The sequence below is a fragment of the Staurois parvus genome, unplaced genomic scaffold (genome assembly GCF_062004578.1).
Source record: "Staurois parvus isolate SC_StPar_1 unplaced genomic scaffold, SC_StPar_1.0 ptg001591l, whole genome shotgun sequence".
Taxonomy (NCBI): Eukaryota; Metazoa; Chordata; class Amphibia; order Anura; family Ranidae; genus Staurois; species Staurois parvus.
This window is the reverse complement of record NW_028319387.1, coordinates 61546-78581: the sequence shown is the minus strand read 5'-3', so window position 1 is coordinate 78581 and position 17036 is coordinate 61546. Positions and strand designations below refer to the sequence as shown.

General features: G+C 41.9%; 1 protein-coding gene across 2 annotated transcripts in view; it reads left to right on the top strand.

Annotated features, from left to right (window-relative positions):
• FLII (FLII actin remodeling protein) overlaps window positions 1–16315 on the top strand; it is an 87991-nt gene extending 71676 nt beyond the window's left edge. Inside the window, exons 27-31 of one of the 2 annotated variants that reach the window (XM_089662950.1) lie at window positions 3017–3085; window positions 4072–4178; window positions 6627–6732; window positions 6818–6883; window positions 10887–16315. In XM_089662950.1, the coding sequence (XP_089519076.1) occupies window positions 3017–3085; window positions 4072–4178; window positions 6627–6732; window positions 6818–6883; window positions 10887–11021 (483 nt within the window). In that variant the 3' untranslated portion in view covers window positions 11022–16315. The remainder of the gene's footprint in view (window positions 1–3016; window positions 3086–4071; window positions 4179–6626; window positions 6733–6817; window positions 6884–10886) is intronic. The other variant, XM_089662951.1, reaches the window with a different exon arrangement.
• The last annotated feature ends 721 nt before the right edge of the window (window positions 16316–17036 follow it).

Below are 17036 nucleotides of genomic sequence, written 5' to 3'. Positions count from 1 at the left end.
CTTTTCTTCCCCATTCTGATGTTCTGCTTGAACTTCAGGAAGTTGTCTCTACCACATCTAGGTGCCTAAATGTATTGAGTTGCTGCCATGCGATTGACATATGTGTGACATATGTGTAATATATATATATATATATATATATATATATATACCTGTTCTAACACACCAAACTGATGATAAAAAAATGGAACCTGTGGGCAAGGGCGGACTGACAACTCATGGGAATCATGGGGCCCCTGTATCCTTGCCCAAACTCAAAAAAGCCTATGAAAAAGGTACCAGGGGCATCTCATGGGGTTCCTTACTGACCCCGGGCCCTCGGGCAGTGCCCGAGTTTCCAAATGGTCAGTCCGCCCCTACCTGTGAGGTTTGTATTTGCAGTGATTCCACACATCCCAGTTCATTATGTTATAAAACAGATTGTTGCACCAGAACACAGCCAACTCACTTTATTAGGGCCACCTTGCTAGTGCCAAGAAAATCTCCCCCACATCATTACACCACCACCAGCCTAAACCGTTGATACAAGGCAGGATGGATCCATGCTTTCATGTTGTTTACGCCAAATTCTGACCTTACCATCAGAATGTCACAGCAACCAGTCTGCCCATTCTCCTCTGACATCCACAAGGCATTTTCCTCCACACAACTGCCGCTCACTGGATATTTTCTATTTTTCGGACCATTCTCTGTAAACCCTAGAAATGGTTGTTGGTGAAAATCCCAGTAGATCAGCAGTTTTTTAAATACTCAGACCAGCCCGTCTGGCACCAACAACCATGCCACGTTCAAAGTCACTTAAATCCCTTTTCTTCCCCATTCTGATGTTCTGTTTGAACTTCAGCAAGTCGTCTTCACCACGTCTAGATGCCTAAATGTATTGAGTTGCTGCCATGTGATTGGCTGATTAGCAATTTGTGTTACCAAGCAATTGAACAGGTGTACCTAATAAAGTGGCCGGTGAGTGTACGGTATAGATTCATCTCTTAGATTGTAAGCTCCCAGGATCAGGACCCTCCTTTCCCTCTTGTATTGAACTGTATTGTTGCTGTATTGTCTCCTGTTATATTGTAAAACGCTGAGAAAACTGTTGGCGCTATATAAATCCTGTATAATAATAATATATAAATCCTGTATAATAATAATATATAAATCCTGTATAATAATATATAAATCCTGTATAATAATAATATATAAATCCTGAATAATAATAATATATAAATCCTGTATAATAATAATATATAAATCCTGTATAATAATATATAAATCCTGTATAATAATAATAATAATAATATATAAATCCTGAATAATAATAATAATATAAATCCTGTATAATAATAATATATAAATCCTGTATAATATATAAATCCTGTATAATATTAATAATATATAAATCCTGTATAATATTAATAATATATAAATCCTGTATAATAATAATATATAAATCCTGTATAATAATAATATATAAATCCTGAATAATAATAATATATAAATCCTGAATAATAATAATATATAAATCCTGTATAATAATAATAATATATAAATCCTGTATAATAATAATATATAAATCCTGAATAATAATAATAATATATAAATCCTGTATAATAATAATATATAAATCCTGTATAATAATAATATATAAATCCTGAATAATAATAATAATAATAATAATATATAAATCCTGTATAATAATAATCATTTTATGTCTTTGCCTTTTTAAAATGTATGTAAACTCTTGTTTTGCTTGGAACAGGGAAGGGTTTTTCTTTCTCTCTAGTTCCCTGTTGAGAAGATTCCTTTTCAGTATTTGTCCTATAAGGCCATTGGTCACTGGGAATAAAAATGGTAGAATTATAAAAGGAAAATCTTTCAATAGAGACACCTTTCTCTAATCGTCTTCCTAGAGCCTTTTATTTCCTGACATTTCCTGTGTATCTTACAGGACAAGACATGACGGTAAATCTCCCCACTATACAGGTGGTAAAAGAAAACGATGGTTTTGCCCTTATATACTCTCCATAACTTAGAAAATAAAAGGTTTTGCCTTTATATGCTGTACTTACTGTACTGTATGCGTGGAAAAATAATGACCAGAAGTTTTGGGCCCGAGAGAATATGTCTGGTGCTTGTTGAGTAATTTCCATGGCACCAGAGCACTATGCACAGTAGGAGAGAGGCCTTCCGCTAAATACAATTTATTACATGGCGGCTCTGTAAGTGAATGTGATGCTTTAAAACCCTTGTGGTTGGGGCATTCACTTAGTCCTTTCTGTTCATTGCACTGACCTCTGGGAAATGTATGCCAGTAACCCTCTCCATATCTGGGTGCCTCAGTGAAGTCACCTTGTCTCCTCCTCCCATGCTCGTCTCCAGGACTTCTCCAGAGCCTACCCCATCCTCTGGAACTCTCTACCCCAATCTATCGCCTACTCTGCCCACTTTTAAGCGATCTCTGAAAACCTCTCTATTCAGGGAAGCCTATCCTGCCTTCAGCTAATAATGGAATCTTCTATTCCTCCTACCAGTCCATCCCCCACAGTTACTGCCTTTTTGTACCACTAGCCCCTCCCTCTTAGATTGTAAGCTCCCAGGATCAGGGCCCTCCTAACCCTCTTGTATTGAACTGTATTGTCTCCCTTTATATTGTAAAGCACTGAAAAAACTGTTGGCGCTATATAAATCCTGTATAATAATAATAATATATAAATCCTGTATAATAATAATAATATATAAATCCTGTATAATAATAATAATATATAAATCCTGTATAATAATAATCACCTACTTGGACCTTCCCAGTGACCTGACTCGCCAGGCACTGTGTCTGTGGGAGCCCAGTTAGCTGAAGCGATATTAAGGCTCAGGTGAATGCCCTTGTCCATGCTGGCAGGGGACAGGCTTTTTTATTCAGGCTGTGGCTGCTTTGTAAAGAAAGCAAACTGTAAGACCTTGCACAACTTTTGCCTTCATGTCACTGGAATGTATGTAGCTGACTTGAAGCATTGGGTTTTAACAGGTGGGCGTTTGGTCATCTGATGTTATAAAACCTCAGCGCGTCGGGTGTTTTTCTTCATCAAGAACGAGGGCAGGTGTATTGTAGTATCTTCATTCACAGTTCTTGAGTTATTTGTAGTATCTTCATTCACAGTTCGAGAGTTATTTGTAGTATCTTCATTCACAGTTCTTGAGTTATTTGTTGTATCTTCATTCACAGTTCTTGAGTTATTTGTTGTATCTTCATTCACAGTTCGAGAGTTATTTGTTGTATCTTCATTCACAGTTCTTGAGATTTATTTGTAGTATCTTCATTCACAGTTCTTGAGATTTATTTGTAGTATCTTCATTCACAGTTCTTGAGATTTATTTGTAGTATCTTCATTCACAGTTCTTGAGTTATTTGTTGTATCTTCATTCACAGTTCTTGAGTTATTTGTAGTATCTTCATTCACAGTTCTTGAGATTTATTTGTAGTATCTTCATTCACAGTTCTTGAGAGTTATTTGTAGTATCTTCATTCACAGTTCTTGAGATTTATTTGTAGTATCTTCATTCACAGTTCTTGAGATTTATTTGTAGTATCTTCATTCACAGTTCTTGAGATTTATTTGTAGTATCTTCATTCACAGTTCTTGAGATTTATTTGTAGTATCTTCATTCACAGTTCTTGAGATTTATTTGTAGTATCTTCATTCACAGTTCTTGAAAGTTATTTGTAGTATCTTCTTTCACAGTTCTTGAGAGTTATTTGTTGTATCTTCATTCACAGTTCTTCAGAGTTATTTGTAGTATCTTCATTCACAGTTCTTCAGAGTTATTTGTAGTATCTTCATTCACAGTTCTTCAGAGTTATTTGTAGTATCTTCATTCACAGTTCTTCAGAGTTATTTGTAGTATCTTCATTCACAGTTCTTGAGTTATTTGTAGTATCTTCATTCATAGTTCTTGAGTTATTTGTAGTATCTTCATTCATAGTTCTTGAGAGTTATTTGTAGTATCTTCATTCACAGTTCTTGAGAGTAATACATGAGAAGACTCTAATTGCTGATCAACGGTCCTTTGTTTTTATACCAGGTGATAAATGAAGGCGAGGAGCCCGAGAACTTCTTCTGGGTGGGCATTGGAGGGCAAAAACCATATGATGAAGATGCGGAGTATATGAAGTACTCACGTCTGTTCAGGTAGGTAGATCAACATACCGGGATAAATCCACTGGGACTGAAATTCAGCACAACATAATATTTTCGGCTGGGACTTGCAGTTTTCCAAATCCATTTCACCGTGAGCCTTGCCAGTGTATGGAACTATGGCGTGTTGCAGATATAACCTGTTTAAAGAGACCCTGTCACCTTGTGCATCCAAGGCAGTGTCTGTGTAAAGCAGATTACATTTATATTTAGCCTTCCCCTGCCACGCCTACCTCTGTCAGAGTATCATCCAGAATACCTGGGGTTTGCTGGTGTCAGATCTCAGAAGGAACAGTGACATCACTTCTTCTCTCCTGGTTATCAAGAAAGAAAGTCATATGGTCCCAGATGTGCTTGGCAGCTCCCAGAAGCACTTGGTGTTTTGAAGTGGTGGCCAGGGTCAGAGCAGCAGGTAGGGTAAGAGCAGCTGTAGAGGTGCCCTTCATGTACTGCTCTGTTGTCCCTGGCAGAACTGTTGCGAGGGGAGAAGCAGCGCTGGTAGATTCAAAGATTGGCTTGGTGAAAGAGAGCAGAAGCTGGAGCACAAGGCAGGCTTTCAAAGCCAACAGCCGATCAAAGGCAGGGAAGCCTCTGCCACCTGTGATTGGTTGTCAGCTTCCTGGCGGCATAGACTAGTGTCTGAACCCGCCTGAGCTCATCCGAGTCACCTACCTGCTGTTGATGAGTAGATAGATCTATAGGGTAACTCTGGTGGAAATGACTGAGTGGTCACTGAGGAGATGAATGACATGGCCGTTCCTCAGTGGTCACTGAGGAGATGAATGACATGTTCCCATTAAGGGAAACAAGAGTTGGGAAATGTCTCTGCTACTCCCATAAGCTCATCATATTACTGACTTCTTCCTGCTGGATTCCCCACTTATTTCATATACAGCTGTACCTCAGTTTGCGAATTGAATGCGTTCTGCGGGACTTTTCATATTGCAGAAAATTTGTAAACCGAAGTACGGTTTCCCATAAGAATGCATTGAAAACCAATTAATCCGTTCCGGAGGTCAGAAAAAAAAATAAGTCTTTTATCTGTTCAAAACTCTTTATAAAGTGCACTTTAACTAGTAGCTGACCACAGATAGCCAAATGACAGCTGCACTGCGGCCGGACAGTTCTGGGAGGGCTTCATATGATGTCCTCCCAGAACGCGCTCTCCTGTGCACCCCCGGGGGCACGCACCCGACGATCTCCGTGATCGCTGTGTTCTACGTCCAATGACACGCTGATCAACGGGAAATGCAATTGCCGGTTCCCGGCTGCACTTTCCTCACACTGTCAGAATGTGAGGAAAGTACTGCCGCGAACCAGCAGTTGGCAGAGCAGGGATCGGCACCGATCATCAGGGCACTGATGATCAGTGCCCAGCAGTGCCACCCACCAGTTCCGCCCACAAGTACCTACCAGTTCCGCCCATCTGTACCCAGCAGTGCCACCCACCTGTGCCCAGAAGTGCCACCCACCTGTGCCCAGCATTGCCGCCAGTGCCCAGTAGTTTTGCCAGTCAGTGCCACCTATCAGTGCCACCTATCAGTACCCGTCATCAGTGCCGCCTATCCGTGCCACCTCATTAGTGCTGCCTATCAGTGCTCATCACTGCTGCCTATCAGTGCAGCTTCATCAACGCACATCAGTGAAGGAGAAAAATTACTTGTTTGCAAAATTTTATAATAGAAACAAAGAAACTTTTTTTTTTTCACATTTTTTGCTTTTTTTTTTGTTTATAGCGCAAAAAGTAAAACCCCCAGCGGCCAGTACATACCACTAAAAGAAAGCTCTATTTGTGAGAAAAAGATGATTAAAATTTCATATAGGTATAATGTTGCATGACCGCGCAATTGTCATTCAAAGTGCAACAGTGCTGAAAGCTGAAAATTGGCCTGGTATGGAAGGGGGTATAAGTGCCCAGTAGGCAAGTGGCTAAAGGCATAAATACTGTACAGGGACATGATTAAAAAAAAAATTCCTAAATGCATTGAAAACCAATTAATCCATTCGTATTGCAAAAAAAATTCATAAACTGAGCCGTTATTTTCAATGGATTTTTATTCATAAACCAAAAATGACATCAACCGAGGCGTCCGTAAACCAAGGTCCACCTGTACTCCATTACAGTGAATGGAAGGGGGGGCTTTGGGCATGACTCTGGTATTTGGCCTCATTTAGGCTGCTGCTCTTGGTTGGAATGATCCTGACACTGGTGTCCACAGCAGCAGACCAGCATGTCAATCAACCAAGCGGAATGGAAATAAATGTTGTGTATGGCCGACCTTTACCCTTCACACTGCCCCTGCCAGCTTTCTATACATAAGTGTCAATGCCTAATGGAATAGACGTAGCATCCAATCAGAAATCCTAAAGTTACCAGACAGCCGAAATCTCATTGGCTGCTGTCTGGAGAGACCTGATTATTAAACCTGCTTTCATCTCCAGGTGCTCTAATGAGAAGGGCTATTTCTCGGTGTCTGAGAAGTGCTCAGACTTCTGTCAGGATGACCTTGCGGATGACGATATCATGCTCCTCGACAATGGCAAAGAAGTGAGTGCTCAATGTCTAGTGTCGGGTATATGAAGAGGTAACAGGCACACAATGAGAGTGCTGATTGGTTTATCCTTCTTCTCAGGTGTACATGTGGGTGGGGACACAGACCAGCCAGGTGGAGATCAAACTCAGCTTGAAGGCTTGTCAGGTGAGTGCGCAACAAAGGCATTTGGGTCCTTCCTGTATGACTTTACCGTCTCTTTGGGGCATCTCTGAACTGAAATCTTTTACTGTAACAATATTTAAGAGAATGGGTTGGGAAGTGAAATGTCATTGGAATTTGAAAAGTTCTGTGTGGCTTTCAATGCTTGTGTATTCGTTTTCATGAGTTACTTACACAGAGAATAATAGTGTCTACCAAGCATGTCAGCCTTGTGTGAACGGGGGACTCAGCGAGCGCTTGACAGTAAAAGCAGCTATTGCACTATAAAAAGGAACCAAAAACCTTCAAAAACCACATATAAAATTGTAAAAGTGCAATTATAAAAAAAACTATAAAAAGGAACCAAAAACCTTCAAAAACAGCATATAAAATTGTAAAAGTGCAATTATAAAAAAAAACCAAAAACCTTCAAAAACAACATATAAATTTGTAAAAGTGCAATTATAAAAAGGAACCAAAAAGCTTCAAAAACAGCATATAAAATTGTAAAAGTGCAATTATAAAAAAAAAACTATAAAAAGGAACCAAAAACCTTCAAAAACAGCATATAAAATTGTAAAAGTGCAATTATAAAAAGGAACCAAAAACCTTCAAAAACAGCATATAAAATTGTAAAAGTGCAAGGCTATGATATCAACATAGATTATAAATTATATAGTGCTAGATATATCATTGTTCTGTAGAATGGGTATATAATGTGATGAATAAATAAATATATTAATGTGAATAAGTGTGTGATTTCAAGCGTACAGGTTAATCCAATTCCTAACCAATAAATATAGTGATGAACAATAGTCCCAATAAAAATGTGTGAATAGTCCTTTGTGTGATAAATATTCAATACTAAGGCGTGGAGTACTCTATTCCGATATTCCAGTGGTATATATACAGATGTTCAGGTGACGTGTGGGATATGGTAAAAATGCACACTCACCAGATGCGCATTTTAAATGCACAGTGTAACAATATGTTGGAGTCAGCCAGAGGTCCTCTTTAATGGTGGGATGAAAGTATAGCCTGGTATGGATATCCCTCCTCTGGATTCTGGGATGGTTAAGGCCAGATGTCTCCTGGGTTCCTGGAATATTAATAGCTCGGTGCAGATCCATAAAGGAGGGTGCCCATAGTGTAGTAATTTGATTGTAAATTTATTAAGCAGAAACACATAGTATCCATGGAAATAATAGCGGTTTAGCACATTGCTGACATGTGGAAAACAACTGACCAGCTGGAGAATTAAGATGGCCGCCGGACCTCCGTGCTCCTTAAGGAGTAACATCATTTACTACTGCACTTTACTTCACGGATCACCACGGACATTGTTGTATTTAGATTCTGCCCGTGATACACTTTTCTTGTTTGGCATTTGCTTTTTGAGCTGTTTAGCTGATATTTTCATGCTTTTACTTGATGCACTTTACTGCTTCACTCAGCTCATTACATTCATGATGCACTTTACCATATTGTTAGATTTTTAGATTTCGCATTTACTAATGTTTTTTTTGCATTTTTATGTGTTGCACTTTACCATTCATATATATATATATATATACACAGTGGGGCAAAAAAGTATTTAGTCAGCCACCAATTGTGCAAGTTCTCCCACTTATAAAGATGAGAGAGGCCTGTAATTGGCATCATAGGTAGACCTCAACTATGAGAGACAAAATGAGAAAAAAAATCCAGACAATCACATTGGCTGATCTGGAAAGAATTTATTTGCAAATTATGGAGGAAAATAAGTATTTGGTCACCTACAAACAAGCAAGATTTCTGGCTCTCACAGACCTGTACCTTCTTCTTTAAGAGGCTCCTCTGTCCTGCACCCATTACCTGTATCAATGGCACCTGTTTGAACTTGTTATCAGTATAAAAGACACCTGTCCACAACCTCAAACAGTCACACTCCAAACTCCACTATGGTGAAGACCAAAGAGCTGTCGAAGGATACCAGAAACAAAATTGTAGACCTGCACCAGGCTGGGAAGACTGAATCTGCAATAGGCAAGCAGCTTGGTGTGAACAAATCAACTGTGGGAGCAATAATGGAAGACATACAAGACCACTGATAATCTCCCTCGATCTGGGTCTCCACGCAAGATCTCACCCCGTGGGGTCAAAATGATCACAAGAATGGTGAGCAAAAATCCCAGGACCACACGGGGGGACCTAGTGAATGATCTGCAGAGAGCTGGGACCAACGTAACAAAGGCTACCATCAGTAACACACTACGCCGCCAGGGACTCAGATCCTGCAGTGCCAGACGTGTCCCCCTGCTTAAGCCAGTACATGTCCGGGCCCATCTGAAGTTTGCTAGAGAGCATTTGGATGATCCAGAAGAGGATTGGGAGAATGTCATATGGTCAGATGAAACCAAAATAGAACTGTTTGGTAGAAACAAAACTCATTGTGTTTGGAGGAGAGAGAATGCTGAGTTGCATCCAAAGAACACCATACCTACTGTGAAGCATGGGGGTGGCAACATCATGCTTTGGGGCTGTTTCTCCACAAAGGGACCAGGACGACTGATCCATGTACAGGACAGAATGAATGGGGCCATGTATTGTGAGATTTTGAGTGCAAACCTCCTTCCATCAGCAAGGGCATTGAAGATGAAACGTGGCTGGGTCTTCCAACATGACAATGATCCCAAACATACCGCCCGGGCAATGAAGGAGTGGCTTCGTAAGAAGCATTTCAAGGTCCTGGAGTGGCCTAGCCAGTCTCCAGATCTCATAGAAAACCTTTGGAGGGAGTTGAAAGTCCGTGTTGCCCAGCGACAGCCCCAAAACATCACTGCTCTAGAGGAGATCTGCATGGAGGATGGGCCAACATACCAGCAACAGTGTGTGCCAACCTTGTGAAGACTTACAGGAAACGTCTGACCTCTGTCATTGCCAACAAAGGATATATAACAAAGTATTGAGATGAACTTTTGATATTGACCAAATACTTATTTTCCACCATAATTTGCAAATAAATTCTTTCCAAATCAGCCAATGTGATTGTCTGGATTTTTTTTCTCATTTTGTCTCTCATAGTTGAGGTCTACCTATGATGCCAATTACAGGCCTCTCTCATCTTTTTAAGTGGGAGAACTTGCACAATTGGTGGCTGACTAAATACTTTTTTGCCCCACTGTATGTGTGTGTGTGTGTGTATATATATATATATGTGTGTGTGTATGTATGTGTGTGTGTGTGTATATATATATATGTGTGTGTGTATGTGTGTGTGTATGTAAATGTGTGTGTATGTATATGTGTGTGTGTGTGTGTGTGTATGTAAATGTGTGTGTGTGTGTGTATGTATATATGTGTGTGTGTGTGTGTGTGTGTGTGTATATATATATATATATATATAATTTTTTTTTTGTTTCTTTTTTGTTTTTTTGGTTTTTTTAGTGCTGCACTTTCTTACATATACTATTGTAGGGGATTGTTACCTTCACCTTGTGTTCTAGCTGCTTCCCAGATATCGCCAGTGCTCACCTATATATTAGATTCTGCTATATTCTAACAAATTCCAGGGATCTTGTAGATGTTTTAAAGACTCGCCAACCATTCCACATTTTCCTACATTTTCCTATTTTAATATGACACAACTCCTCTATCCTATAGATGCTTTCTACTCTATTTCCTTCATAGGGGGTCTGGGGGCAAGCCAAAATTTTGGAATCAAGCCCTTAGCCGCACTAACTAGATGGTACAGTACCTTGTTCTTATGTAGTTTTACCAAAGGTTCAAATTTATAAAATAATCACGCCCACGGATCTCTCTGTACAACATATTTCTTGGATTTATTGTAATATTCCCTCCCAGTAATCTTGTACTTTTGGGCAACCCCACCATATATGTGCCATCGTACCCTTTTCCCCACATCCAGGTGACACATCTACTTGTTTATGTGCTTTCCTCGGTGTAATGTACCATCTAACCATGCATTTATAATTCTGATGTTTGTTAACCCTCGTTGTCTTCCAAACAGGTTTATATCCAGCACATGAGAGCCAAGGATTCCGAACACCCGCGGAAGCTGCGCCTGGTCCGGAAGGGGAACGAGCCTCACGCCTTTACGCGCTGCTTCCATGCCTGGGGTGCCTTCCGTAAGCCGCCATCTTAGGCCTCTCTGATCAGAGTGACGCCGGCTGCTCTAAACCTGAAGCAATGCTTGCACAGCCGATCTTTTATTATTTAATTCTTCATGACCCACAACGGACATTTTCCTCGGGAACCAGAAACAGCCTTAATGACTGCAATGCTATATATTAGGGCACCTTCTATCAGAGTTTTACAGTGTTATGGGTTCACCTTTTAGGAGGGGGATGGGTTTTGCACACTAAGAAAACGGTCTGTGGATAAGAGGGGCAGATCCCCCCCTATTCTGAAGTCTGACCAGCGGGTGGCGCTAGAGCCTTCCACACCATACTATACCCCACACAACTCCCCCCATTCATAGAGCTGTGAGCGTAGTTGATGATCTGGGCTGCTTGTGGCAATTGATTTGCATGTTGTTCAGTGGAGAGTATAGAGGGTGACTTTCTGCAGGTGAAGAGTACTGGTGAAGCTTGGCATTACTCACATGGGGGGGAGATTTACTAAAACTGGAGCACTCAGAATCTGGTGCAGCCGTGCATAGGAGCCAATCAGCTTCTAACTTCAGCTTGTTCTATTAAGCTTTGACAATAAATCCTGGAAGCTGATTGGTTACTATGAAGTGCTGCACCAGATTTTGCACTCTCCAGTTTTAGTAAATAAACCCCACAGTGTGCATTCTGCTATCCTGCTCAGTGGTAGCACTCCATCTGCTTTATGTATCCGACGTCTGAAGGGAAAGCATTGTACTTGTCAGAAGCTGGAACATTGAGACATTTATTATAACTAGCAGGTTGGATGATGGAGCCCATTCACACTATGCTCTGCGATAAGACGCCAATTGCTGACAGTTGTGGACAAAACTACCGAAAGAAATATTTGTGGTTTTTTTTGTGTATTTTAAAGGCTAAGTTCAACTTTTGAAAATAAAAACATTTTTTTGCAGGTAAAAAAAATGTTTATTTTGTAAGGAGCCTGCAGAGCATTGCGGTCGCAATCATCAGATCGCAGTTGCAATGTCAGACACCTGCAGACTCTAAGGAATACTGTCTGTCCTTACCATGTATGAGCAGGCAGTTACCTGAAAGCAAGAAAGACCAATGGACTATGGGAGTGCTCATCAGCGCCCTTGTAGTTCATGGAGAACTACAAGCTGTCAGCTGTATCGACTGATGGTACTTGTAGTCCGTCCATTCACAGGATACTGTAAATGAATCGCACAGCTGTGCTGGTTTCAAAGCGTGTCAGCGAAGATCCCCCGCCCGCTGGCACAGGTTGCGGTTGCTGATGCTGAACCATGTTAGATGTTCCACCCTAAAAGGTGAACTTAACCTTTTAATTGTGCTCTTCACTAATGTAACCCCTTGACGCCGAGTGGCCACATATTTCCGTGCCAATAGAAAATACATATGTGGTGAGAGCGTGTGCCTCCAGCACACATGTACGTGACTCACAGAAAGGTCCCGATCTCCCCTTGTGATCGAGACTTTTACCGATCATGTGACGGCAAATCACGGTGGTCACGTGACCCTAAAACCCCGCTCGCTTCCTGGCTTCTGAAACTCTTAAAGGGCCGGCAGGCTAAAATAAATGGGCAATACTTTAACACTTAGGGGATCACTTTGACACTGGGTTCACATACATGCAGTGCAGAACATTGCATATGATTTACACAGAAACCGCACCGCTTTTCTGTGCAAATCACATGCAGTTTGTGTGCGGTGTGATTGGAGCCGTACATTTTGTATGGATCTATTCGCACCCGCACCAAAAACGTGCAGGACCCTTTTTTGGGTCCGCACTAGAATCGGATCACATGGGTATTCACACCTATGTGATCCGATTCTGCACATCGCACTGCGGTTTGCGGACCGCCTTCGGGTTGTTGTTAACATACACACCTACAGCGGTTCGTATGAACGGGGTGTGATTCTGATGTGGTGCGCAATTCGCACAAACGCTGCGAATTCCACACCACATCAGTGTGAACCTGGGCTCAGGGCCCTCTGTGGTTTACTGACGACATCACTGTTTTACCATATCTTATACCTGAGCTACTAGGAAACTTTTCAAATTGTAAAGGATAAAACAGGGTCGGACTGACAACTCATGGGGCCCCCGGCCAATAGGGGATCATGGGGGCCCCTGTGTCCTTGCCCAAACTCAAAAAAGCCTATGAAAAAGGTACCCGGGGCATCTCATGGGGCCCCCTACTGACCCCGGGCCCTCGGGCAGTGCCCGAGTTTCCAAATGGTCAGTCTGCCCCTGGGATAAAAAGACATCCCAGTACTTCATTTAGTAATATTTCTATAGAACTTTTCTCCAAGGTGACTAAAACTGGCCAGATGTGGACGGAAACTTGGCCGGTTCAGCAGAGACTGACCAGATTTTGATCCGTCAATGGCTGTTCCGCTTCACAGAAGTCGCTCTAACGCTTGTATTCTGGTGAACGGTAATATTGGAACATTTTAATTTGAGCAGCTGCAGTGCTGATTGGTGTATTCTGACTGTAGAGGAATCCCCAGTCAGGATATAATATGATGGCACAGCAGGGTGGATTCCTCCGTCTACCTTGCTTGTGCGGATGGAGGAATCAGCTAGTGTGTGCGTTTTTATTTTTTTTTTGTTTTTAAAAAGATAACCTATGTTCAGACTTAAAGTGCTCAGTACATTGGTGTTGGGTTCTTTGCTGGGAAGGATTTGTCAAGTGTTGCTATAAACCTGGGTGAATAGATCAGTCTTGTGTCCCCAGCAAGGATGCTTTGCTGCCCAATGAATGGCCGCGAGTGCCATAGGCACTACACAGTTGAATGCACAGGAGCCAAAGGATTTTAAGATGGGATTTGTAGTGTTCTTTCTCAGAGGGCACTAGTGCTGACTTGTTCCAATGCAGAATAGACATGGTGGGTGGCCATTTTGGAAACTAGGACTTACCCTAGGTTCACATCTGTGCAGGTGGTGCCGCTGCGGATCCGCACGAAAATCCGTGCAGCCGCACCACCCGCACAGAGAAATGCGGACCCGCGGGCGGGTGCCATTAGTTTTAATGGCAGGCCGCCCATATTGGAAGACACAACCGTACTGGGAACCGAGGTTCCCAAAGAAGTGCAGGGACTTCTTTCCCTGCGTGTCACGGGCACGGGAGTCCATTCAAATGAATGGGATCTCGTACCCGTACAAAATGCAGCCCGCATGACTGCATAGATGTGAAGCGGGGATTAGTATTGAAAGCATCTGTACAGTCCCTGTACTAAAAGAACCTTCAGTGAGAAAGCTGGAGGCTGCCAGTGCTGACCGCCTTCTGAAAATGCAAGGTTCTTGGTTGTATGTTAATCAAATGCAGTTAGTAACTTGTTACAAATCAGAAACACATTCTTCAGGGTCACAAGATCTGGCTCTGCAAACCTGTTCAGTGTCTTAAATTTGTGAAGCCAGGGACCCAATATCTTTCAGAAGAGGTCACTGATGGCCACCTGTGTATATCAGGATAGGCTTTCTTTGATGGCGTCCTCAGACTATGTGTTACCCTAGAACAGTGTTTCTGAACCTTTTTTCAGTAAAGGCAGCCTTTAAAATTATGGACAGTCCCGAGGCACCCTTTAAAATTATGGACAGTCCCGAGGCTTCCTTTAAAATTATGGACAGTCCCGAGGCTTCCTTTAAAATTATGGACAGTCCCGAGGCTTCCTTTAAAATTATGGACAGTCCCGAGGCACCCTTTAAAATTATGGACAGTCCCGAGGCTTCCTTTAAAATTATGGACAGTCCCGAGGCACCCTTTAAAATTATGGACAGTCCCGAGGCTCCCTTTAAAATTATGGACAGTTCCGAGGCTCCCTTTAAAATTATGGACAGTCCCGAGGCACCCTTTAAAATTATGGACAGTCCCGAGGCTTCCTTTAAAATTATGGACAGTCCCGAGGCACCCTTTAAAATTATGGACAGTCCCGAGGCTCCCTTTAAAATTATGGACAGTTCCGAGGCTCCCTTTAAAATTATGGACAGTCTTGAGGCACCTCATTCTAAAATGTGAAAAACTATTCTAATCGTTTTATATAACGCAGCAACATCCACACATGTAGGACACCCAACATTAGAGGTGATTTATTCTTTCAAAGCAAATACACTTTTGCACACTGGTATTGACTAGTATTCCCATGTTTTTCTTCTCCCTCAGTTTTTCTCCATCACTCAGCTGATGTGACCCCAGCACTGATGGAGAGGGGCAGGGGAGGGTCAAACTAGGATGCTGTGCAGGCAGCTGACATCCTCCTTATCAACTGATGATGTCATTGGTTGTCAGGATGCTGGCGGCTAGAAGGTGGTAATGGCGCACAATGAACGCCTGTGGCTTTGTGTAACCAAAAGGCAGGCTTGTTCCACCCTCTGGCTTGTATACAAGTTTTGGGCAATTTTAGACATTTTGTCTGGGCACTCTGGTTGAGAAAGGCTGCCCTAGAAAACTTTTTATTTGCATATGTATTCTGGCTTTGCATCCATCTGTGCTATTCCTGGCCTCTTACTAGAGGGTACTGTTTGGAGACCAGCCCTGGTCGGAATCCATAATATGTCCCATCAGGATGTGCTCAGAGCCAGGAGGCTGCAGCCAGCATTGTAGGAAGCACGACTTCTCTTTAGTAAAGGTAACCAAGTCTTGGCACTTGTTCTAGAAGCTTCTGGTACAAAATTACATTTTGAAGTACATATAGGTAACTGCAGGAGAGGTAGGGGTATGCCGAATGTTTCATCACATTACTGGTAACTCAATAGGTTGTGTTAGTGTACAGACCCGTATGTTTTCTCCCCATGTTCAGGAGTCAAAGCAGCATTGTCTGCAGATAATTAGACACAACATGTGGTCACCTCCTCCTACACACAACATGTGGTCACCTCCTCCTACACACAACATGTGGTCACCTCCTCCTACACACAACATGTGGTCACCTCCTCCTACACACAACATGTGGTCACCTCCTCCTACACACAACATGTGGTCACCTCCTCCTACACTGAAAACAAATGGAAGAAGAAGATTGTATACTTCATTTAAGATCTAAATTGCAGCCCTGAAGCAACAAATCAGAATCCACTTGACTGAAGTCAGCCCAGTGCCAGCTGTATGTTTTATTGAATAATCTCATGAATGTCTTTCGGAAGGTGATAGTATATTTATATATTTCCTGAGATAAGTGCACAACACTGTTGTCTACCCCACCCCTGCCCAGACTTCAGAGTAAGAGGAAGGAGACTGCCATCTTTAGGGAGGGAGTGAATATTTACTGTATGAGCTTTATATTTTAATAAATTTGCACTTCACTTTCATGTTTTTCTGGTGATCTCAAAAGATGTGTTTTTGTTTTTTTCTTTTTTCCCTTTTTTTTTTTTTTGCTTTTTTCCTTCATCTCCATTATGAAAAATAGTTATGCTACCACCTTGGACAGCCCTACGGGTGGGGGAACACAAGTGGCCCCCTCCCAGGACTAGCCTCCTCCTCACAAGGCAAGACTTTGTATTAAAAAAAAAAAAAAATCTTGCCTTGTGAGGGGGGGACTAGTCCTGGGAGGGGGACCACTGTGTTTTTGTTTGTTTTTTTGAAAATACATACAAACACTGGTCCCCTCCCAGGACTAGCTCCCTCCTCATGAGGCAAGATTTTTTATTTTTTTTTTTAAAAATACATAATCTTGCCTCATGAGGAGGGGGCTAGTCCTGGGAGGGGATCACTTTTTTTTTTTTTTGCAAAAACATACACTGTTTCCATCTGGGTCTAGGAGACTGCCTTTTTCTGTATCCACTTCCTACATTAAGAAAGATCCCCAGACCCTGCAGCAATGGCCTGTAATATTGCTGATTAGCACTGACCCACATGATGTGATATGATATATTGCCTTGAGAACTGGTAGGGTGCTAAACAGCTTTAGAGCGGTGGTCCTGAGTTGCAGTGGCAAGTGCCTGAAGACCCTTGTGGCAGAGCCCACCGTGATGGGTGAAGATCTGACCCCTTGGAAGCTCCTAGGGCATAAAAATTGGAGTATCCTGGCCA